This window comes from Lagopus leucura, unplaced genomic scaffold (genome assembly GCF_019238085.1).
Source record: "Lagopus leucura isolate 7727_CA_CO unplaced genomic scaffold, USGS_WTPT01 Super-Scaffold_100159, whole genome shotgun sequence".
Taxonomy (NCBI): Eukaryota; Metazoa; Chordata; class Aves; order Galliformes; family Phasianidae; genus Lagopus; species Lagopus leucura.
In genome coordinates this window covers 32713466-32737182 of record NW_024962335.1, presented here as the reverse complement: position 1 = coordinate 32737182, position 23717 = coordinate 32713466, and the positions used below count along the sequence as shown (strand labels likewise).

The window sequence follows — 23717 nt, the reverse complement described above, 5'->3', positions numbered from 1 at the left end:
GTAGACATCATCACTTGAATCTCTTTTTCCTCTCAGATAGATTGTCAGGCAAGCCAAACTTGAACGCAGCCTCACAGGCAGTGTAAGAGTGTTTAAAAGACCTTTAAGAAAATTTGAATGCAACTTTGAATTCAGCCCCATTCACCAGAACTTTCTTATTCGCTTTTCACAAAATCTGTGCTCTGGCAGGGAGCAGCAGTGATTTCTGGGGTTGCTGCCCAGCTATTTCCCCTATACCTGGAAGATGTGGTCTTTACAGCAGAATTAGCAGAGCAGAAGGCAGGCTTATACTAATCTACAAACCCAGCTTCTATTCTGCTGCCCCAAAGGAAGGGCTGGCTAGAACTGGACTGTAAGGTAAAGCCAGTGAGGCATGCTTCTTCTTCTACCATGGATGATACCAGGGCAGTGGTGTCATCCTGAGCAGTCACACAGAGACACTATGTCTCCCATGTCAAACCTTGTTTTGCCAAGAATGCTCTGGAAAAAAACACTAAAGCCTGCTCAGCTGAGGGAGGAGTGGTGAGTAACCAGTGATAGAGCTCACACTAGAGATATGCTTGTGAAATATGACATTGCATGTCATAGTCAGTCCTCTAGGGTGTCCTGTAAGACATCAAAAACCAGACCAGTAAAAACATGATTTGCAGAACAATCTTAAGGAATAACATGCAGAATGACCCTCCAGAAAATTGACAGCACTGCCCAGCAAACACAAGAGCCTCTCTGTTATGTTCCTGTGTGGACTTTTATAAAAAAAAAAAAAAAACAAAAAAAACAAAAAAAAAAAAGCGATGTTGTAGCTCATTCTTTTGTACACTATTTCTTTTTTTATTTTTCTTTTTCTTCTTCTTTGATTTTCTTCTTTTTCTTTTTCTTTTCCTTTTCCTTTTTTTTTTTTTTTTTTTTTTTTTTTGCCAAGAACAGGAATGTTCTTTGCCCGTGAAGTTCTTGATATTCTATGAAGAATATCTAGAAGATATTGCCCCTTTATAATATTTCTATAGATTCATAATGGAAATAAAATAAATATTTTATGTAAATATTTTTTTGTATCCTGGCTAGATCAAGTAAATGCCTTGTGTATATTATTCAGTTTGATAAAAGACACTTCATGAACCTTATTTTACAGGTGTCATGAGTACCTAGAATTAGCTTTATTACTTTATTTCACATAGGCTCATTCTAATTTTGTGCTTGATATAATCTGAAAAACTAGAAAAACATACTAGAAGGAGTTGTATTTTGTTCAGTAGAATACTTCTGTCCTAATTAGCTGGATAAATAAGATCATCTTCTAGTTTTTAATGTAATGAAAACTTTCTTTCTTCAGTCAGAATATAGAACAGGATAATAGTCTGATTTTAAGGGTGGGACTCCCTTTACTTAAACCACCATATGCCTTCAGCAATTACAGCTAGATGACTGCTGCCAGCATAGTTTGAAAGGCTCACAGTACAGGGAAATGTGGCTTACCTCTCTGATAGGATAAGTTCAGACTTTGTCCCTTTGTATGAATATTTTACTCACAGTTTTGGGGCTTCCCCATCTAGCTTGACTACTTCTGGAAGTCTTGCTGTTTCATATCTAACTCTTTCAATACTTGGTGATGTTTGATTTCCATCCTGACCCCGTGGAAAATAGTGTGCCAGAGCATTTAAAAGATAGGCTTTTAAACTTTATGTTTCAGATTTACTCAAAATATCTAGCTCTTGTGCTATAGATGTAACTATCTGTATACTGAAAACGCTGGGATCTCTACAAAAACACAGCTGTTTATGCTGACACATATAAGAGGCCCAGTGATTGAGATCCTGCATAAAATTGCAGCTATTGTAGTGGTAGTCAAGAAATGTCATTAACACCAAACAGAGACATGAAAACATTTAGCATCTCTCTGAAATAGAAGCAAATGTAGCTCTGCAAAAACTCTGACAAGAAACTGAAATTAGTTGTTTTGTCAAGTGAAAATTAAGGAAAGGCTATGTAACTAACTTTCTGCAAGTATGGTGTGCAAGGCTGCATGAATATAGGATGTTAGAAACATGTTGTAAGTGCTTCTGCATTGCAGGTAGGCTGGGTGATGCCAAGTGTTGCTGTGTCCAAATCCCCCCATGGCTCTGCAGACAAATCCCATTCCTAGGGAAGACCTCTGCATTCAAAAATCTGACTTACATTTCAGATGTTAGATGAGAAGTCTACTGCTGACTTCTTTCATAGCCTCAGCACAAAGAAAACCCAGCCAGAGAACAGCTTATTCTCTTGCAAGTCCTTCTGCTGTGTGAAAAAATGCCTTAACCTCCTTGTTCCCCTGTAAAAGAGGTCTATATAGTGGAAAGACACACTTTTAAAGTCAGAGCCTATCTCTTGCATAAAAAGATTTGTGTCTAACACAAATTGTAGCTGAGTATCACTTAGTCTAGACAGCCAAGGAGAACTTCCTTTGTGAACAGCTTCATTTCTAAAGGCTCAAGTCCATAAAATTCACATGTGAAAATCTATGATTTTGGACTGTCTTCCATTTGTCTGACTAGTTCAGAGTGGAGGGGTTTTTTGTTTTTTGTGGTTTTTTTTCCTCTGTTATTTATTTATTACTTATGATGATTATAGTGGTAAAAACATTTTCTATTTCTTAAAATTCTAGTGTTCAACACTTTCCTTTGTGAGCACCATAGATCTCACAGAAACCTGTATCAGGTGATATTGTAGTGTACTCTCAAGAGCAAAACTAAAAATATGTATGCCCTGAGTAAAAGCTATAGCCTCCCTTTCCTCTTTCTTAACTGGTGTTTTTATTTCTTCCTGTGAAATATCTTTCAAAAAAGGGATAGTACATAGGTAAATTCTGTACATAAGAACTGTTATCGTGAGCAGACCAACACAATTCAATTATTATAAAAGCAACTGGGTGCGTGTGGCCCCATCTCATTTGAGGATATTAGCATATTCAGACCTAGTTTCTCTCCCAAGCCTTGAGGATTCCATGCTTTCTGACAATGGGTGCAAAGAACTTTAAATAAACCAGTGTACTACAAGATGCCTCCAGCTGAGTGTTCACATATTAGGATATATCAAACCACTAGTCATCACTGAAAAGTAAAAACACCAAACATTCAGCAGGGAATCATTAAGTTCCACAATGAAACTTCAGTAGTTCCAGAACAGAACACAAGCAGGAGAAGATCCCTCTGCTCCAGCTATTGCATCCCACATAGTACTTTGACTGTATTAGCAGTAGCATTGTGAAAACACAGTCGGCTGTGACACTGCACAGGCTTTTCTCAATGGGACAGTGTATCTGGAAGCTACCCTCTCACGGTTCATGCACTGTGTATTTCTCAAGCTATGCTCTTGTGCATTCTTTCAATGAGTGTTTAATACCATGTTTTGATAAAACTTTGATGAGAACAAGTAGTGGTAGTTTTGGATCAAAACTTGATGTTCCTATATTCTTTAAGAATGAGATAAAGTTTGTTAGAGCTGAGTTACTAAGAGATGTTTGCTTCAACAAACAAACGGGGGAGAGCCTAGAATTCCCTTTTTCTCTGGCCATTTTCAAACATCATCAACACAAAGATCAAAACTAGCATACTGAATTCTCAGGAGCTGTCCCAGAAAATTCCAAGGAGCGTACTGCAAAAGACAGTCAAATACACAAGAGAACTATGCTCACTTTAGATCAGAAATGCTGACTATTGTTTATGGTTGTCAGGAGTCAACTGAATGATTAGGGGACAAATTAAGCAAAAAAAAATCTGATAAATTGTTGGAAGCCCCACTGTGGAATGCACTGTGGAAAGTACCACTGAGCCTTTAGAAAATAGCCATGAGAGTGGAAAATGTTTGAAAAAAAATCTGAAAAGCAGAGGCATAGCAAATAACTTCTTTCAACATTCTTCCCAAACTATAAAAACTAATAAATAGCAATGAGCTGCAAAAAGGCAAGTGTGAAATAAGTCTGGCTCATGTAAGAAAGAAAATTTGACAAACTCCTATGAACAACAGAAAACAATCCAGTTGACAGTGTGATTGTAAACAAATAACCAAAACTATGGTGGCTCCATAATGACTTAGTAGGAATCTAGAGTTTAAAGTGCTGAATAACAGGAGAATCTGTAAAGAAAACATTGTGTCATAGCATTGCATTTTCTCTGCTTTGAAATCTGCACCATTTGTCTTCTGTTCCATTCAAGTATAGTCTGAAATAGACATCATGAGCAGTCTATAAAGAAGGTACTGACATTATTTGCAATTGCTCTGCTTCTGGTCAAGTTAAACAGATCTATCTGGATGAAACAATACTAAATAATACAATTTTAATTAGCTTGTAATAGAAAATAAAAGTGTCAAGTAGGAAACGGGAAACAAATATGGGAAAGAAATCATTAACTAATATGACTTTCAAAGAACTTCATCAGATTAAATCAGAAAGACCTGCCAGACCAGCAGCTATTCAGTCTGCATCAGTTCCTAATTCAGGAGCACTTCTGAGTGCAGACACTGTAAGGTAATCCTCATGACCATGGATGACTGTTCTTTTTCTTTTAACAACAGACTACAGAACCACCATTCAGTCAGTATTTTGTCATTGAGTGGAAGATGAAGAAAAAATGATCCATCAAAGATAATGTCAAGAAGGCCAAGAAGGTCTTGCATCAACCTTTTCTAAGTGTGTCAGTGTTGAGCAGAAGGTTATAGAACTATTGTAATCTACAGAAGAATATAATATTAGCACTAGATAGAAGGAATTATCTACCCAGGTTGAGTGCATTCTTGTTAGCTGTTCCTCATCTCAGAATATTTGTCAAGTCCATTGTAGAACCATTAGTCCTGGCAGCCATTAGAATTGAAAATTTGCTGAGAATTCTCATTAAGAAAAGTTGAAAAGGCAAATATATCATCTTTATCTAAAAGATGAAATAAAGGAATCACAGGACCAATCAGCTTGACTTCAGTGAATGAAAAAGATATGGAAACAAAGACTCATTTTTAAGCTTATAACTGAAAACAAGGAGATGAATAACAGTCTACAAGGATCTGTCAAAACCAAATCTTTTTAAATCAATCTAATATCCTTTTGCCATCTAGGGCCTCAGAGGCTGAGAGAAGCCAGTATATATACCATATATCTAGGACTTAAATGAAGATTTTGACAATGCTTTATATTATATTCTCATAAGAAAATTAAGGAAACTGACTGAACAGGTACATGTTATCTGGAAATTTACTTGGAGGGTACTTGGGTGTACTTTTTTGAGTTTCCTTTGTGATTTATGCTGGTTCTGGCAACAGTTGATTTTACACTCTTGGCTTTACCAAGGGAATAAACTGTGCTCATTGGATTTACAGATTAAATCCAGATTGCAAAGATATTGGAGGAATTTTGAGTCAAAATGGAAAATGATTAAAAAAAATGTCTGAAAAAGAAGAAAACAAAAATATAGAGGAGGCAAAGCAGAAAGGCTAAGATTAGTATGTGGGAATAAACAGCCACACAAATGCAAGAAATATCTGTTGCGATAGTATCTGCAATACAAGAGGATCTCAAACTGATTAAGAGTCAAAAATGTCCTGCTACTGTGAAAACACAAGTAAACTGGGAGGCAGCATGTGAGATGCTACTTCTGCTCTAACCCTAAGTGGGCAAGGCCTCAGCTTGTCCTTCTCTAACATGGCAGCACAAGGCATCAGCTGACTGGGAGAGTCTAGAGAGAGCTGCAGAAGTGATTACTGCTCTTGAGACTGTTCTACAGGGACTAATGGAACAAGTCTAGAAAGGGTGTAGAAGTCTTTAAATGTTTAAAGGCTGTTACAAGAAGAAGAAAACAATCAGTTTGTTTGCATCTGTATAGTAAGAAATGGTTTGTACTCAGAAATACAGTTTCAGATTGATATTAGTAAAATGTTTAGCAATGTGTGTCTCAAAGCTCTGGAATAGATTGTCAAATCTCCACAAGGAAGGGTAAATAAAAGGCAGTTGTGAAGGGCACCTGAATTATTGGCATACGAGAGGGTTGAGGGATGGATTAGGGATTCCCCTGAAGCTCCTGCAAGCTCTACTTTTGAATTGCATTTCTTCTACTTGCACAGTCTGATTTCAGTATTTCCTACTTCTTACATATGGCACTGGGTATAGTAAATTAGAAGCTCAAAGAAATCATATAAATCCTTGCTTTTAGATTGTTAATCTTGAAGTCCTTAATTACTTAACTGAAAATGCAAATAGAGAAAGGATCTGCTTCAGACAGTAAGAAAACTCCCACTGACTTGTATTACTGCATATCAAACCCAAAGAAAAGAGCCTGTACTGTTTTTTTTTTTGAGAATTGCTAAAGTGTGTGTTGAGTAAGAAAAACCAAAATTATGAAGGAACTAAGCTCATCTACAAGTGTCTTCATCCAGCCCTATTTGTGGAGGGCTATGGTCTGAGTTTTAATTTACTCAACCAGAAGTATCTATTGTCTTTAAAAAAAAAAAAAAAAGTGATTGACCATGTCCTCAGCTTTCAGAATTGCAGAATAAGACTTGTCAAAAATAACAGGCTTGGCAAAAAGTCTAACTTGCCATGGCTCATTTCTTCTTGCCATTAATATTCATTACATGGTTGACATATAGTCCAAGATCCTCTAGTGTTTAGAGATTGTGTAAACATAGTAGGAACTTGGTTTTTTTAAATAACATTGTGTAATTTTTTTCTATCATTGTTAATAGAAGATTTAGCAAACTAATGTATAAACAGTTTATATTCCATAGTCTAATCTTTTGATTAAAATTTGAGTTCTACTAGCTGACATTCATTAGCACTTTTATTCAACTAGCTGCTGAGAGAAAACATTTCAGAATGATGTGTGGAATAGTAATATTCTCAACTAGTTACTCTGAGAAATAAATGCCTTGCTGATGATTATGAAACAGTTAGATCTGTAGTGCTGTACATTCAAATACAGTCAAATGGTCAAAATTTAGCGTACAAGATTCTCAGCTGATTGTGGTTACATGCAGAATATATGCATATTAGAACACCGTAAACTATAGCAATTATAGAACTTATAGTAATTTCCACATCAGACCATGCTAAACGTAGCGCTCAGTTAGCAGCCTAAAAGTTAGTCAGAGATGACATCTAAAGTATAGGCTGCTCCAGAACTCCAACAATGGATAAATAGGCTCATCTCATCCTATCTGCCAGAAATTGCTCATTGTAGGAAGCAACGATCCAATATCTGACTGTCTGAGCAGAAACTGTCTACATTAATGGGTAATAGAACACTTTTTAATTACAACCCACAGTAAGAATGCTTAAATCAACAGATCACAGACAAGACTTCTTTCATGACAGAGCAGATTGCCAGAAGTGTCTTTCAGCACCATTACCAAAGATAATAGTCATCATTTCAATCAGTACTGATTGGCTATCTTCTACAGGAGTTACTAGGTTTCTGTTTACTCTCCTATGTTTTAGGAATTAAATCAGAATTATCTTCTTTGACACCAAAGACGTTTCTAATAGAGAAATGTAGGAATCCAAGGGTCACAATAAAAGCCAACACAGTGTCTTTTCCACTAATATAAGATCCTAACAGAATTATTCTCATCTATGTAAAAGAAAATATTGAAAAGTTAAACAAGTAAATTTTCTTCTGCAATACAGTTAGTAAGAACGCATGTTGCCAAATAACTGGGTGATCAGGATGTTTTTCAGAAAAAAACATACAAAAATCTAGCTTCAAAACTGAGTAAAACCCCAGATCTTCTGCTGTTCATTTCACCTTTCTGTAAGAATTTTTGGAAATTATTAATTGTTTTATTATTGAATCAGAATATTTTTGAAATGTCAGAAAACTTCAGAAAGTGAAATTATCGTCCTCCATTAAAATAACACAGCAGTCATTACTTAAATTGTTTTAGCTGCCTAGAAAGGACTTACTTAAGACTGACTCCAAATGATGACATGCTAATGGAAAGCTTTGTGTTCAGCAGACAGCAATTCTCCTCTCTCCTCCACTGGCATTTTCTGACAGTCCTGATCCTAGGGCTTTAAAGAACTGCTGACGTAATGCTTACTCTGAAGTTCAAGGGAAGCTTTGGAATGTTTTTTAGTTAAAAAACTACAGAGCACAAAGTATTAATTCTTGGCAGGGCACCTTGACTTGCAAAAGGAGCCTGATTTTTAAGCCACCTCTTATATCTGAGCCCTTCTTATTGTAGAGCTGCACTGAAACCAAAGAATACACTCTTCAGAGAGTCAATATGGTTTTCATTCATTTTTACCCCCTGACTTGAGATAATTCCATTACTGCTGTAGTTCTCAAGTGGGTGAAAGAAATATATTTCTCTCTGTCCCTGAGTGTAATCAGGGTATAAAAAAACAGGGGGAAAAGAAAGGAAGATAAAAACAGAATATTCCTTAGTTGTTCAAAGCTGATTACAAGAAGTGCTGTGTGAAAACTCATGAACAGGTCACAGACACAGTGCCTTTACGAAATAGCATCTTCTACTGTGGTTACATGTGGAATGCATTGAATTTAAAAATAAAACATCAGAAAACTCTCTCTAGCTAATCTCCTGGTAAATCTACTTACAAGCAGCTCATCACTATGGTGTTCCCTGACAGGAATATGTTTCTGCTTGTTTACAAGCTTTTCTACATGTGTTTCAGAGGTGTCTGAACTCAAAAATTTTCATGACTTTGAGATCCAACTTTCATCCTGAAGAGAAAAGAAAACCTATCTATAAATGTCATTCCTGTTATTTCTCATATTTCCAAACTTTCAGTTTAACAATAAAGAATCTAAATTAAGAATCTATATATTTAGAGGAGATAATAAAGGAAGAAACCCTGCAAGTCAGCAGGATATACTTTAAAATATGTGTCCCAGGTTTGACTTCAACTGATGAGTGAGAGACGAGTGAATACTGATATGAACTTTTAGAGAACAGACTAGGAACTAGAACAGAGGTTCCCAAACTTTTTTGGATTGCTATCAACCCTCAGAATTTCTTGTGGACCACCAGGCATCGTTATCATCAAACTTTTAATTGAAAACACTATTAAAAACAGTGTTTAATATGGCTCTGTGGATTAACTGCAAACCCTTTACCGTGGCCTCCTGGACCACCAGTGTTCTGCAGACCATGATTTGGGAACCACTGAACCAGACTACACACATAGAACAACACCCCAACAAAACACTTGTGTGTCTGAGAGCAGAGTCGGGCCTTCTGTTGGGTGATGCACTCAAATTTTGTACAGCTCAGGTTAACCTTCCTGGTACCTGAAGAACACAAGACCCTTTTGTTTTTCTCTTACCTCGAGTTTCTTTTTTATTGCTTTGGAGAAACAAGTAAATGGTGCCAAAATCCAGTTTACGATTGCTTCATGTAGGATCTCTCTTGTATCCTGAAACAGTGTAAATTTTCAGGAAGCTAGCTGAGAAAAGGACACATAAAACATTAAAAAAAAACGAAAAAAAACCAAAAAACACAATGTTGTGCACAGATAATTACTGAACACATATGATATATGTGAATTCTAAAACAAAAAAGTAGAAATAGTTTATAAGGTTGTTTTTTTAAGCCTCTTGAAAATTTATTCCTTTTTTTTTTTTTTTTTTTAATTTTATTTCTCCCCAATCCTTTACCCATGTTAAAGCTCTGTGTGTGGTCATTAAAACTTTTCAGCAACTTTCTGCAAATTTTTTACAGTTATTCTTTTGGCAATGATATTACAAGATTGTCTGTTTATCACCAGATAAACACACAGAGGAAAACGATCATAGCACATAGAGGGGAATTTGAAGAGAAACGTTATAAATAAGAACAGCAAAACACACTGAGCCATGATCCAGCCCTACATAAAGTCGATGACTGAGCGTGGGCTTGTGTGAGAGCAGTAAGGGGCTGTTGCATCCCTTTTGATTGCTCTGGCTCTGTGTCTCCTTGTTCATATGCATCCCAAAGGCAATTCAACCAACTCGTGTTTAGTCAAAAAATGGCATTTATTTGCCCCTTATCATATTCTTTTTAATATTTTTAATATTATCAATATTAAAGCTATAACACTGAGCAGGGAATGTGGAATCTTGGAAATTATTGGCAGTATTTAAAAAAAAAAAAAAAAAAAAAAAAAGGAAAAAAAACAAAGCTGTGCCTCCATGGCAGCAACTCACTTGTTCCAGAGAGAAAAGAATGCTGCTCTGATACTTCCACTGCCCAGTATGACCACTCACAAAGGTAAAGCAGAGTTCTGAGTCAGGGTGGGACTGGAAAAACTCACAGTAAAAGTCATAAAATCATAACATCGTAGAATGGCCTGGGTTGAAAAGGACCTCAAAGATCATCTAATTTCAACCTCCCTGCTGTGGGCAAGGTCGCCAACCACTAGACCAGGCTGCCCAGAGCCACAATGCAAGATTTCTCATATGCAAGAGAACTCAGTAAAGGAAAGAGATCATCTTTACCTTGAAAGGAAACAAAACCCATGGAGCTCTTCACCCTGTAAGCAACTCTTGCCATATTTCACCATCAGTATCAGTAACAGACATTACTGGAGAGTTTATAAAGGTGCACTAATAACCTTCCTCACTTGTATTCTAGCCATCTCACACACCCAGAAAGATCTGGTATTTCTTAAGCTGTCTGTACACTTTTTCCAGGCAGTACCAACCGTTAGAACTGTTTTTCAGTGAGCATTGCAACTCACCTATTATTTGTCTGAAATATATGCAGTTCAGTTTGCAAACCTGATGAAATTGCATGAAAACAAACTATCTTGCCTCACCTCGTCACCAGCAGATTGATTGCAAAATTCCCCTGTGGTGCAGGGGGTTAGATGTGACTGTCATGTAGCTGGTGTGTACCTGGGGCAATGATACCTACCTGAGCCAAGCATTTAAAATACAAATTACATACATAATTCTGCCAGAATGAGATGCTTATGCTAGTAATGTCCACCTCACATTCTTACCTGACACCATTGCTGTACATAATGTGTGTACTTTCTTTAGTAAGTGGTGCCTTTCTGCAAACCATCAGCTTTTGGCTTCTCTCCACAGGAAGCAGGGAAGCTGCCTTCACCTATGCCATTACTGCTGCCGGGGTTGCACACGCTGTCACGGCCGCCTGCAGCCAGGGCAACCTCAGCAATTGTGGCTGTGACCGAGAGAAACAGGGCTACTACAACCAGGAGGAGGGCTGGAAGTGGGGAGGCTGCTCTGCGGATATCAGATACGGCATTGAGTTCTCCCGGAGGTTTGTTGATGCCCGAGAAATCAAAAAGAATGCACGAAGGCTGATGAACTTGCACAACAATGAGGCTGGAAGAAAGGTATTCGAGAAAGCAGGAGGGATGGATGGGGAAGTGTGTGCGCTGGAGGAAGGGGGGAGGCTGACTTGGTCTCAGGAGTCATTCCCTGAGAGTTTGCCCCTCACACTTGCCCCAAATTACCTGATGGTGCTTAATGTTTACGGTTTGTTGCTTTTCATTCAGAGCTGGCCAAAGTATTACATAGCTCCTCCTCTCAATTTTTCAGCTACCCAAGCCATCTTCCCAGTCCTCTCAATAAGAGACAACTTTGCTGGAGCTGTTTGGGCTAAAGTTCCATCTTTGTTTTTCATCTCCTTTGCAAAAGTCTAGCAAGAGATGATGAGACAAGTCTGAGTTTCTGCATTGCTGAACTCCCACAGCACTTGCAGCTATTTATTCCATCCAAAAACAAAACACTTCTTTGACCACAGCTCTAATGAAATACATGTTTTGTAGCAAATGTACAATTGTCTGTTCCTCACTGGCAAGCTACAGATGGCTGAACAAGCATGATTTTGGAAGAAGAAACAGCTTCATGTCTACAACCATGATTGAGTTGCTTGCAATTGAAAAAAAGATAAACATCATGAAGCTGATTCATGTCCATTGAATAGAAATCCTCAAAACTCCAAACGCTTTCCCTGTAAAAAATGAAATGTATATTATACACACCAACCTCAGGGAGATTTAACTACACCTTTCAAAGTGTTTCATCCACGTAAAAAAAATGCTATTTCTGTCCTCCAATGTGCATATGTTGTGCTGTAGGTGAAACCAATATACTGCTTCTCCCTATCTTGCCCCCAAAATTTTCTGAGATTTTCTTCTCCAGAACAGTGTGAGCTTTTATTCTACACCAAGTACTAGCAAAGGTGGCTGAATCAGTGATGCCATGAGCAGCACAGTTACCTTGCTGCATGCATTTTGGAGAATGTTTCCTAACTCTCACTCCTTGCAAGATAACTTCTAGGGGATAGCAGCCAGCTGTGCACAGAAACAGGTGTTGGGTGGACAGTTACTTACTGAGATGAAATTGTTACATACATTCCTAGTGACAAAAGAAACCAGTCATGTGGTATAATTGAAAGTTTAGAGACAGGATTCATAGTCAATTGATGTTTGATACTGATGGCTCCAGTTATGAAGGAGATAGCTGGTTCTGAAAGCATCCTTAAGAGTAGCACAATATTTTCCCCAAAGCTTGCCCTGTCGAGGCGTGAGAGCACCTCATACTGCTGCACTGTGGTGTGAAGCACCGGTTCCATTGAGCACCGGTGAGCATTTCTCTTAGCCGAAGTGTCACACATTGCATTTGAATGCCAAAGAGGAAAGCCACGTGTTAAACTTGCAATGGAGTATTTGTTACTGTTACATGCATTACGAACCCTGCTTAAATTGCCAACCCACTGTGTAGACCCAGTTCCACTCCCACAGAAATGCCAATTCATGTCCTGTTTTGAACACGTCACAGCCTATATATGAAAGGGGGACAAAAGAGCAACAGTGGATGCATAGATGGAAAACAGCAATGCTTCTTGCCAGGGACAGAAGGCAGCTCAACATCTGAGCTAGGCACTGGTCCCAGGTCCCCCAATTCTATATGCAGTCCAGTAACCGCTAGACCACAATGCTGATTCTTATTAAGCAAATTACATTTTTACTGTTCATCAGAATTTCATAAGCAGGGGACATAAGCAAACCAAAGATGTGTGTGCTTTTACAAATATTTCTGGCAGCAGCATGCTTGCAATTGCACTTATTTTAACTCTCCTAAGACTTCATTTTCTGTAAATATTCTTGTAAAACCAAATGATAGCGCTCATGTCATGTTTTTGAGATAGGAAAAAAAAGATTTACAAATCCAGACAGTATAATTTTTTTCCCCAAATATACTTTGTAAAGTGTTTTACAGTTTACTCACTCTGTTGTTAGAGGTATTTTTCAGTCATTATTTGTAGCCATAAATGTTATTGTAATCATAAATGCATTATTATATTTTGAAAAGCTAAGGATGACTGAAAGGATTTGATGCATCTTTTTGTTTTTGTTTTTAATTCCAATCCACCAAATCCTGAGGAATGTGCTCATATAAAAGATGGTTTGGTGTCCATGTTTAGAAATAATGTTGGTGTTATGACATATACTCACATGACATGAACATGTAAATTTTACAGTATATAATACTTAGTGATTTTGGTTCATCTGAAATCATTTTCTATTTCTATAGATTAGTCCTCTGAATTTGAGGACTGACTGAAAGTTATGGTTAGAACAAAACTCTGGTAACAAGGATATATTTCACTTTCTGCGCAAGGCCTTTAAGAAAATAGCCAAAGAGTTCTGTGCAATTTCAGCTAAAAATCAGCACTCCCTTCTGAGAATCCAGACAAATTCTGAATTTGTTCTCTGTTGACTTGACATTTGGCAGTTTTGGTGATCCTGGGTAAACTTGAATCTGATTGTGAACTGGAAAAAAATCTCAAACCAGAACTTTTGCTTACATGTGGATGTCATTCTGACATGCTTCGTGTGGTCCTTATTCAACCTCAAGTCAGAAATATTGCATTAAGGGCTGGACATTCACTAAAGCACAACTCTGGATTTCCATCTTCCTCCTCCTTTCCCCTTCCAAATTCTCCCAGCAAAACTAGGAAAACTTGTACCTCTCGGCTTGCTCTGTCAGTGTGGTTCTGCATCTTGTCTTAAAATTTGAAAACAGTTTGGAGTCAAACTTCTGATTATGAGAGGACTGAAGTAAGGATATTTTTCCCTTGTACTGAATAGGAATAAAAATTCAGAAGGTAAGAACAGTAAATTCAGATTTTTTTACTTCTTTTTTGCTTCAGCCATTTTCAAATAATCTTTTCAACTGTAGGATGAGAGTGTCAAGGCTGTAGAGGAAACATGCTTTTGTAGCCTCCCACAATCATTCCACTAGCCATTTAAGTATTTCTTAGTGCAATCTTATCAAAACTGGTATAAGGAAAAAAATTCAACAACTTGATTATATGAACATTAATCCATTTGCTAAGGTTTTGTATTTCATCAGACTTTTGCTATTTTAAAAAACATGTTTCTATCCGTAATGCTAAGGCTCACAGTTCTTACACAGTTCATACTGAATTGTTCTTTTGAATTGTGTAAGACCGACAATATTTAGGCAATAAATCTACTCTCTTCATTTTAGTCTTTTTTTTTTTAATCCCCAAATTTCCTACTACAGAAACATCAGGAAGAAAGAATGCAAAGAGATCTCAGCCCCACGTATAGTTATTCCCATCTTGCTCTGAAAGCAGTGAGAGGGCCTTGATCACCCCATTAGACCTCTACTCAGTGCCTAGAAATCACTTCTAGAATCATCATGCAGGAGATTGGTCAGCAGGTTTACCTTTGGAGCAATTATTGGGATGCTCCATTATGTTCCTATGTGGAAATATTCATGGACTTTGCCCCTTTCCAGTCTCTGCCAGTGCATGTCACAGAGCTGCTGAACATGCCTAGGGTCCAGAGGCAGTTGTAGCTGTAGCAGTGTAGATAATGTTGTGCTCTCTCAAAGGATGTTCTCAATAGCTAGCCTGTTGGCATTTTGCTATTAAAAATAGAGTACTGAGGAATTACTTTTCGAGGAAAAAGCGGCATACTGCATAAATAACTACACAAACACTGCAAGCAGATGAGGGGAAAATAGTTCTGGGGGGCTCTTTAACATGATTCTAGGACTGAGATGCTCAGCACAACACCAAAAATATACTGCTTTGAAAAGGCAGACATTTAGATTTTGCAGAGAATTTCAGGTGACTGAAAAGAATGGATCCTCTTATTGCTCAAAAAATTGCATCCCTTAATTTCTCTGCACTGCATTTCTAAGAATTGTTTCAGATAATGTCAAGCCTGTGAAGTTTCAATTGTAATGAAAAGCACCAGTGACAAAGTCATAAACTTATCATTGGTTCCATTTGGAAGAAATAAATGCTTAGTGATTCCTGGTGACATGAGATGCTACCAATGGAAGATTTATGCATTGTGGCAAAATAGTGGCATGCAGAGTAAAAGAACAAAACAGCTAACTTCACCATCATGTTTTAAATGGCTGCTGTGATTCAGAATGGAAAGTACAAGTGTGTTAAATGAAAACAACCCTCCAAAGGATGACAAGCATATGCCTAATGCAAACATTACTGCAAAAAGGAGAAAGAATGGTTTGTTGTAAATCTGAATGATTAAAGAGAGATTTGTGGGCAAAACTTTGATAGAGTAATGAAAAATTAAATAGCAACAAAACCAAGTAAGCTCTAATGCTGCTTTATGAGACAGCTTTCTACCATGTATTTTTAGAAAAAGTATCTTTATTCTGGGACAAATGAACATAGAGAGAGCAAAATCTGGGAACACATGCTGTTAGTCTTAACTTTTTGTTGAAAGCTTCAAAACAATGACTGGCACTCATGAGGAATACCAATTATAAAAATGTTTTTTTGTTTGTTTTTAAGGGGGAGGGGGAGCTAAAAGCTGACAAATTGATAGCAGATCACAGCTTTTACCAAAAAGAAGACAAGAAATATTTCTAACAGTTCATCAATCGGTTAGGCTTTTACAATAGATGATGACTGTGGTTATGTGGAAAAAAAACCTGGCCTATTTGCTTATCTTCCAGTGACACACCCATAACGCCAAATGCTAGAAACTCAGCTTGGTACCATCCCAATATTTATTCCTTTGTAATGTGAATGGATTTTTCATGTTGTTTTTCTGGAATGCCTGGAAGATGACAACATCTTATTTTACACTCAAAGCTGTAAGAGTGGAGACAAAAATAAAAATAAGATCAGACTCTCTTTACAAGAGATTATTCAATTACTTGGGGCAACATTTCCATCTGAGCCATGACTTGTTCTCACAGTTGCTGGCACCACAGAACTACGGTACTGGGAAGAGTTTTCTGCTGACAAGCTTTGGCAGTGGAACAGCTAATGAAGTGATTTGTTGGTCACCATTAAATATAATACACATGCACACGTATAGACACCTACAGCCTGTGCTTGTGCACATAATTATACACACCTACATATAAATTTATATGCATCGTTTGCTTGTAAAATATGTTAAGAAAGTGTTAGCTCAGTTCACTCCACCTGTAGTATTTAAATTAATAAGCCAGCTTCTGTGAGATGCTTAGTATGCCTTAACACACTGCAAACTGCCCTCACAGTCACCTAGTAGGACATGAGTATTAGAACCAATCCCCAAATTCTAGATGACATACATGTTATAAAGTTGCAGTAGAGACTGAATTCCACTTTCAAAAGCAAAAACCAACAATTTTTCTTCTCCTATGAGCCTAAATTATTCTTAAAAATGTGACTTTATTTCCTAAGTAATTTCACTGATTTAAGAATGTGACTTTCCAGATTTTGCAGCCCCAAGCCTATTATTTACTGAAACCTTTTTTCTCTAAAGGAGAAACATTATTTCACTGCACTTTCATTCTGAGAATATTCACAAAAGAAAAGCTTTAGATAGTCGTGCTCAATGGCATACTTTCCATTTTCCCACTTAAATTGATTTGCAGACAGATATAAATCCAACTTCAAAAAGTTTGGTGTTACAGCTTGGGTGGGTTAGATGGATAACGAATGCTTATCCATATGTCCTGAGTATGCAAGCTTTGGCTCAAAATCTCATGAGGATAGTTCTCCTGCTTCCAGTTGGGCTGGATTTACTAGCCTATTTTTTTCTTCCAGAAACACACCCTTAATGTCGACTGCCAGAAGCTACATCTGGTACTATCCTACATTTTGAACGTATTGCTTTAAAATTAGAGGAGGGAAAAAGCCAAATATTTTAGAAGTTGTTAAATGGTTTTATTCTAAAAATGGGCATGCCCATGGCATATCATGCAATGCATACAAGATGCACATATCATTTATCTAGTAAAACACCACTGCACACCCTCCAAACCTGACATCTCTTTGCCTGACACATCAAAACCAGCAGTGAAGTATTTTATTCTCTTTAAGATGATGATTAAAAATTTCCTTGTAATCTTTACAGAAATTTCCACCGAAAAAGATAGTGAAATAATGCAATCACACTTGGTTTGAGGATGATTTAAGGGGTGCTTCTTCAGATTTCTGCTTTTTTCAACATTGCCCTTTGAAAATACTTTTCAAACAATTCAATCAATCGCAGCAGTTTTCTGTTCATACTTAGCTATTCTCTCCTCTTCTAGAAGGTAAGGAAGAGGTCCAGATGGGCAAGTTTCTACGGTCCATCTTAATATTAGGGGCTTTCATCTGATGGCCAACAGTTCTCAAAATTCCAGGCTTATATTCCTGCTGGCCAGGGAGAGAACTTGTGTAAGGAAAGCAACAGCCTTTTTCAGTTTGCAGTGTATTCAGTGGGAATACAATGGGATTGAATGCCTTACCTAGGGAGGCTGATGAAAGGCAGGAGGTCAATTCATGCCTCTCAGAAAGTCAGAGGGTCCCCAGTCCTGATGACTTCTAGCCAGTGCCAGTGAAATGCTGTCTCGTGTTGTGGCTGGGTACTGATCCGCTTCAAAGCTCCTTGCTCCCATCAAACTAAACAATAAGAATAGGGATGCAAAAAGAGAGGGAGTAAACATGATAAGTCAGTTCATCACCTTACACAGGAACATCATAAATTAAAATATGCAGCTGAAGTACCATTAGCCCTCTTGCTAACTCCACTCTTGCTGGCTTCACTATGCCCCATCTTCACCAGAGCTGGATACAACCTGATGAAATATGACATAAGCTGCTCAACTTCAGGTTCACTCAACTGTTATTAAAAAATATTTTCAGAACATCTGTATGTAGCATTACATCTAATTACATTACATCTAGCATTACTAATATTAGGATGCTTAGCTTTCCAAATTAGAAAAGAAAAAAAAAAAACAACAAAAATAACCAACAAAGAACAAATGAATACAAAACACATACAGACCAACATCAAACCCAGCTTTGTTTCCCAGATGGGTCCATGAGGTCAGTATTTTGCCAGCAGTACTGGACCCCAGGCTGCACTGAGGCGAAAGTTTGCTAATGCCCAATCGTCACTGGCAAGCCATAAGTTCTTGTGACTGCAGTTGCCTGAGTATGCAAAGAGATGGTGACATCTTATGACCAAAATCTATGTCTTCGGGCACTGATATTACCCAAAGCAAAAGTTGATTACTTGCATTTTTGATGGGGAAAAACTCTTAAAGACTTCTATTTCTTTTTGATAATGCAGTCAAAAAGTAATATGGATTTTGTTACATTCAACATCTGGTCCAAAAATGTGCATTTCCACTAAGAAAAACACAAACCAGAAAAGGCAAGCCAAAACAAACACACACAAAATGTTACTATTGTTTTTACATATTTTATCCAGATAGGATTTTTAATATGTACAGAAACAGTATCTTATGTTATGCAGTTGGGTCTAGATATGGAACTTGAAAAAACGAGTTTTTTTTCATGCGTATCATTCTGTTTTATTTCAGTCTTTGCTAGGTTTTTCTACTTAACTGGCAGTGGAAAACCCTCAAATTGCACTTTCAATGTATGATTTATATAGATATAAAAATTTGTGGAATAAGAAAGTTTTAACATTATATTTCACAATTCATTTAGCAAAGTAGCAGCAGTTAGAAAATTTTACTTGGCAAGATCCTACTAGGGTGGGAGTGGGCCTGCATGTGGAAAATGGACATAAAGAATGTTCCTACTATTAGACTGAGGCAGCACGGTCCAACGATGGGAATTTGCTTTGGGAAGTAGATCTTGCTGTAAACTATTTGAGATTAGATATGAGGCACTGACATATGACAAATGAAACTGCTGAATGAGTGGGTCATATGAGCTAATGATTTTCAATCTTTAATCAGGCACCTACCTTGGCATCATGTATCAGATCTGAGTAAATAAGTACCTTCAGGGTTCAGGGTCAAAACTCTGATGGGAATTCTGCTGAGAAAAACTAGGTTGGAGGGACATACAGGAAGAAAACACTGGCCACTCTTCTATCATAGCATTGTGATGACAAAATGGTAACACCTTTGTCAGAGAAAGAGAGTAAGAAGCTGCTGAGATCCCAGCAACAAAGGTGCAGCTTTCTGTCTGAATGGCAAGGTGCAAAGTAGAAGCAGCAGGATCTTCTCAAGGATTTCCTTATAGTATCTTGTGGGGCCTTATGGCCACACCTCAAGAAAAGCCCGAGTGTGCTGGCTTGCTAGCAAAGAGGAACTCTCAGCAGCATCTTTGTGGAAAAGGAAAAAAAGTCTTACTTCAAATCTGCTAAGTTTGGGCCATACATTCCCTGACCTCCAAGTTTTTGGGCACAATTTTATACCCACAGCTGACTGTGGGCACACAAATTATAGCATTCAGGAATTTAACTACCTGATGATTGGGCCTGCACTCAGTGTTGTAACCCCAAGCATTCCACATTCATGAGAAAAGTCCTCCAAAAAATAAAATAAAAAAAACCCTGAAACATTGACTTCAGGATCACAAATTAATACATTTTGAAACTTCTGGGGTTTTTTTGAGCTTGCATGGCTTGCATTTTCTGGTTCTTTCACAATCATAAAAATCAGGAATATTTGAAAAAATACTACAGTGGAATCTGATTTCTGTACAACAAAATGACTCATGGAACTGGACCTCCAGAAAGACAAAAAAAAAAAATCAAAACTTGGGATTAAGCTACTGCAGATTGTGCTACAGAGTGTGTTGGGCAGTGCTGCATATAAAGGCAGTGTCTCAACAGAATACACACTGGTACACACAGTAAATAGACATGCACATGCATATAAATATACATATACATATACATAGATAGCACCTAGGACACCAGAATGGGTAATATTTTTACTTTTAAGAAACAGTGACACTCTGTTGTAGAGAGAGGCCAAGACTCCTCAAGGCAGTGTCCAGAGTGCCAAGCCCATGGGATCAGGAGCCTCACAAGCTCTGCCTCCTTCTGCCTTCTGGGCAAGTTACTTGCTTTGCCTTTCGAACTAAAAAATGGATGTCACACACACATGCAAAGCCTGATGAAATGCATACAAAAACACAAGGTTGTGCTTCACCAAGAACTGTTACTTAGGGAGAAGAGGAACATAAATCAGGTGTGGTGAATCTGACCCATTTCTGCTGCTTTCTTGGAAGTTTTTACAACTTGTAGTGCTCTATAGTGATGGCATAAAGAAAGTTGCTTCTGTCCACCCTCTGCTACAAATTTTTGTAATGTTTTGTAATGTTTGCAGAGTTGGAAGAGAGAATTATAGAATCAGGCTGGTTTAAAATAATGTATTTCAGCAGTATCAGTGAAACACATAAGCAATAATAATGATAAAAAAAAAGTAAATAGAAACATAATGGGCATCCAAATATCAGATTTGTGGAACAGGATTGTAATCTTCTCTGCAGTGGGAGAAGACCTCAAACCATCACATCCTCCTACACATACACAAAGTAGAGTCAGAGGAGTCCTGATAGACCCTGGACTATTTGATAAGGCACCTTTCTATTTGCTGATACTGAAATGATTCTGTCATGGCAGAAGGCGGCAATCTTTCTGTCTGGGAAGACAGGAAGGTGATACAGTTCAGCAGAGAGCAACTTATGTCCATATAAAGCAGTTCATCATTCAGCTGATTTCCCTCTAGAGCACTGCAGCTGTACTAAGCCTGTAATCCTTGTTGGAAGTCAGATTTTTTGTCTCTGAGCACTGAAGAACTGGCTGGACTTTGGCATAGGAAAGCCATTGTTTCCAGAAAGTCTAAGGTATTTTTGACTAGGATGCCCAACTGTCTTGTTCTTCCTACTGTATGTTGGCAAGGCGGAATTAAAACTAAATATTCTCTTTAATACTGAAACCTCAGAAATTTGGGAAAAATACAAAACATACAATTTAACTGAAGCTCAAACAACACGGGAGAGTGTCCTCTATTTGCAGGGATAACCAGATCTGCTCAGCTTTTATTTTAAGGCCAGTTTCTTAAGCAGTAAGCATTTTTTACTTCCCTTCTACTTCATTATGCCATTGTACTCAGATTTCGGCCCTTTTATCCTTTGCCCATTTCAGTCATGTTCTGGGATCTGCAATGAAACCACTATAGGAGATGGTCTGTAGCATCAGTAATGCTTCAAGACAAGATCGATAGCTCGTATTTCTTAATTAGGTTCCCAGTGCAAAAGGGAAAGATCAGTTTGCTTTGTTTTTAGGCCTTGATTTTCATAAGCTAATGGTGGCTGTGAGTGCAGTCGTGGTCATGTAAGGGCAGGAAAACAGAGGTGCTCTCCTGAGGCCTGTCTCTCCTCCAGGCACAAAAGAGGCAGGAGAGCATTTTTATCTCTTCTAAAGCACACCTGATGCTGGGTCAGCCTCCTCCAGGGGCTGGTGGCAACACCTTCACTGAGCCCAGAAAGCACATCCATAATGAGAACGAGATATTTTTAGGCATTACACAGCAATAGCAATAATAAATGCTCCTTCTTCTGTTTGGCTCACAGCTCAGTGGGGCCCTACATTGGATATTATTTCCTCTAAAGTTGCACAACCATTGCCCTGGGGCAAAAAATATTCTTATGGATGAACATTTTTGTGAAATAATGGGCTGCCCAGAGAGGTGGTGGAGTCGCCGACCCTGGAGGTGTTCAAGGAATGTTTGGATTTTGGGTTGAGAAACATGGTTTAGTGAGTGCTATTGGTGATAGGTGATGGTTGGACTGGATGACCTTGAAGGTCTTTTCCAACCTTGGTTATTCTGTGATTCTGTGAAATGGGGATGGGTACTGCAAGAAGTGCTGCTTTTAAAGCTGATAATATGCTGCGGGTTGAGTAGTTAATATGTATGCTGCTATTGCCATTGCTGGTGTAAGCAAAATTTTTAATTATGCAGTGAACATGAATGCCTATTCACCCACATAGTATATATTGTTCTGCAAATATTAAAACTGTTCAAAAATTTTAAATATTGTAAATTAACTAAATTAACTAAATTAAATAAAATTTAGTCTTAAAGCCATTAAGACTAAATATTCAGAATCTTATACCACTTCTAAAAAGCATTTTTCTTTTCTTCTACTTTCAAAATGAATGTGATTTGGAAAAATTTCTGAAGTCTCCAGAGTCTTACTTTGTCTCTGAAAACATTTTCTGAAATTTAAGTAAATAATTTCCAATATTTGGAAACAGAACACAAGTATTTCATGATAAAATGACCAAAAACTCTATTTCTGATAAAGCGGCGCATAAAAAAAAAAGTGCTATAAGCATTCTGCTGTAAGGCAAGGGGATTCATAAGTATGCATTGAAAATTTCTGCTCACATTAATGACCTTTAACGTGAACTGAACAGATTGAGCCTTAGGTGAGCTTGCAATGTAATGTTCCCATGGTAATAATATTCAATATCTGTGCATGTAGGTGCTTGAAGAGAGAATGAAACTGGAGTGCAAGTGTCACGGAGTTTCAGGTTCCTGTACAACCAAGACCTGCTGGACCACCCTTCCTAAATTCAGAGAGATCGGATATATTTTGAAAGAGAAATACAATGCTGCAGTGCAGGTGGAGGTGGTACGAGCCAGTAGACTAAGACAGCCAACTTTCCTGAAGATCAAGCAGATCAAGAGTTACCAGAAACCAATGGAAACAGATTTAGTGTACATCGAAAAGTCACCAAACTACTGTGAGGAAGATGCTTCCACAGGAAGTGTTGGCACCCAGGGACGACTCTGTAACCGCACCTCTCCCAATGCGGATGGGTGTGACATGATGTGCTGTGGAAGAGGTTACAACACACACCAGTACACCAAGGTGTGGCAGTGCAACTGCAAATTCCACTGGTGTTGCTTTGTGAAGTGCAACACCTGTAGCGAGCGGACAGAGGTGTTCACCTGCAAATAATGGCGTCGTGCACAAATGAACAGAGCAAATTGCCACCAGTGAAGACAGTGGAGGACAACAAACGACAACAGCATCATTTTGCACATCTAATCTTCTTCGGGAAAAAAAATAAACCAATACATAAACCAACCCCTCCCCACCACTTACACCTCTACAGATGGTGCATTTTGGCTGGCTGACTGTTGTGACTGCTTTGAAAAACAGGACAACGGGACTAAGGTGATGTTGACAAGTACATGAAACTTTTCTCTCTCTCTCTCTCTTTTTTTTTTTTTTAAGCTGCAATCTGGATGTTGTAGAGTTCTCCAAGTAAGCGTTATACATATCAGAGAAGCTGATGGCATTGCAGCTCCCATGAAATTTAAAGAAAAAGACACTTTCTCAGATTTTACGACAGAAACACCAAGCCCTGTGCAAATAAAGACTTCTTTTTGTTAAAAAACAAAATCTTCACTGACTAGAACAAAGCAGTCTTGCTGCAAAACCCTAAA

General features: G+C 37.9%; 1 protein-coding gene across 2 annotated transcripts in view; it reads left to right on the top strand.

Annotated features, from left to right (window-relative positions):
- WNT7B (Wnt family member 7B) overlaps positions 1 to 23226 on the top strand; it is a 91662-nt gene extending 68436 nt beyond the window's left edge. For both annotated transcript variants that reach the window (XM_042890123.1, XM_042890122.1), the window contains exons 3-4: positions 11055 to 11326; positions 22747 to 23226. In XM_042890123.1, coding sequence (XP_042746057.1) covers positions 11055 to 11326; positions 22747 to 23226 — 752 coding nt within the window. The remainder of the gene's footprint in view (positions 1 to 11054; positions 11327 to 22746) is intronic.
- The last annotated feature ends 491 nt before the right edge of the window (positions 23227 to 23717 follow it).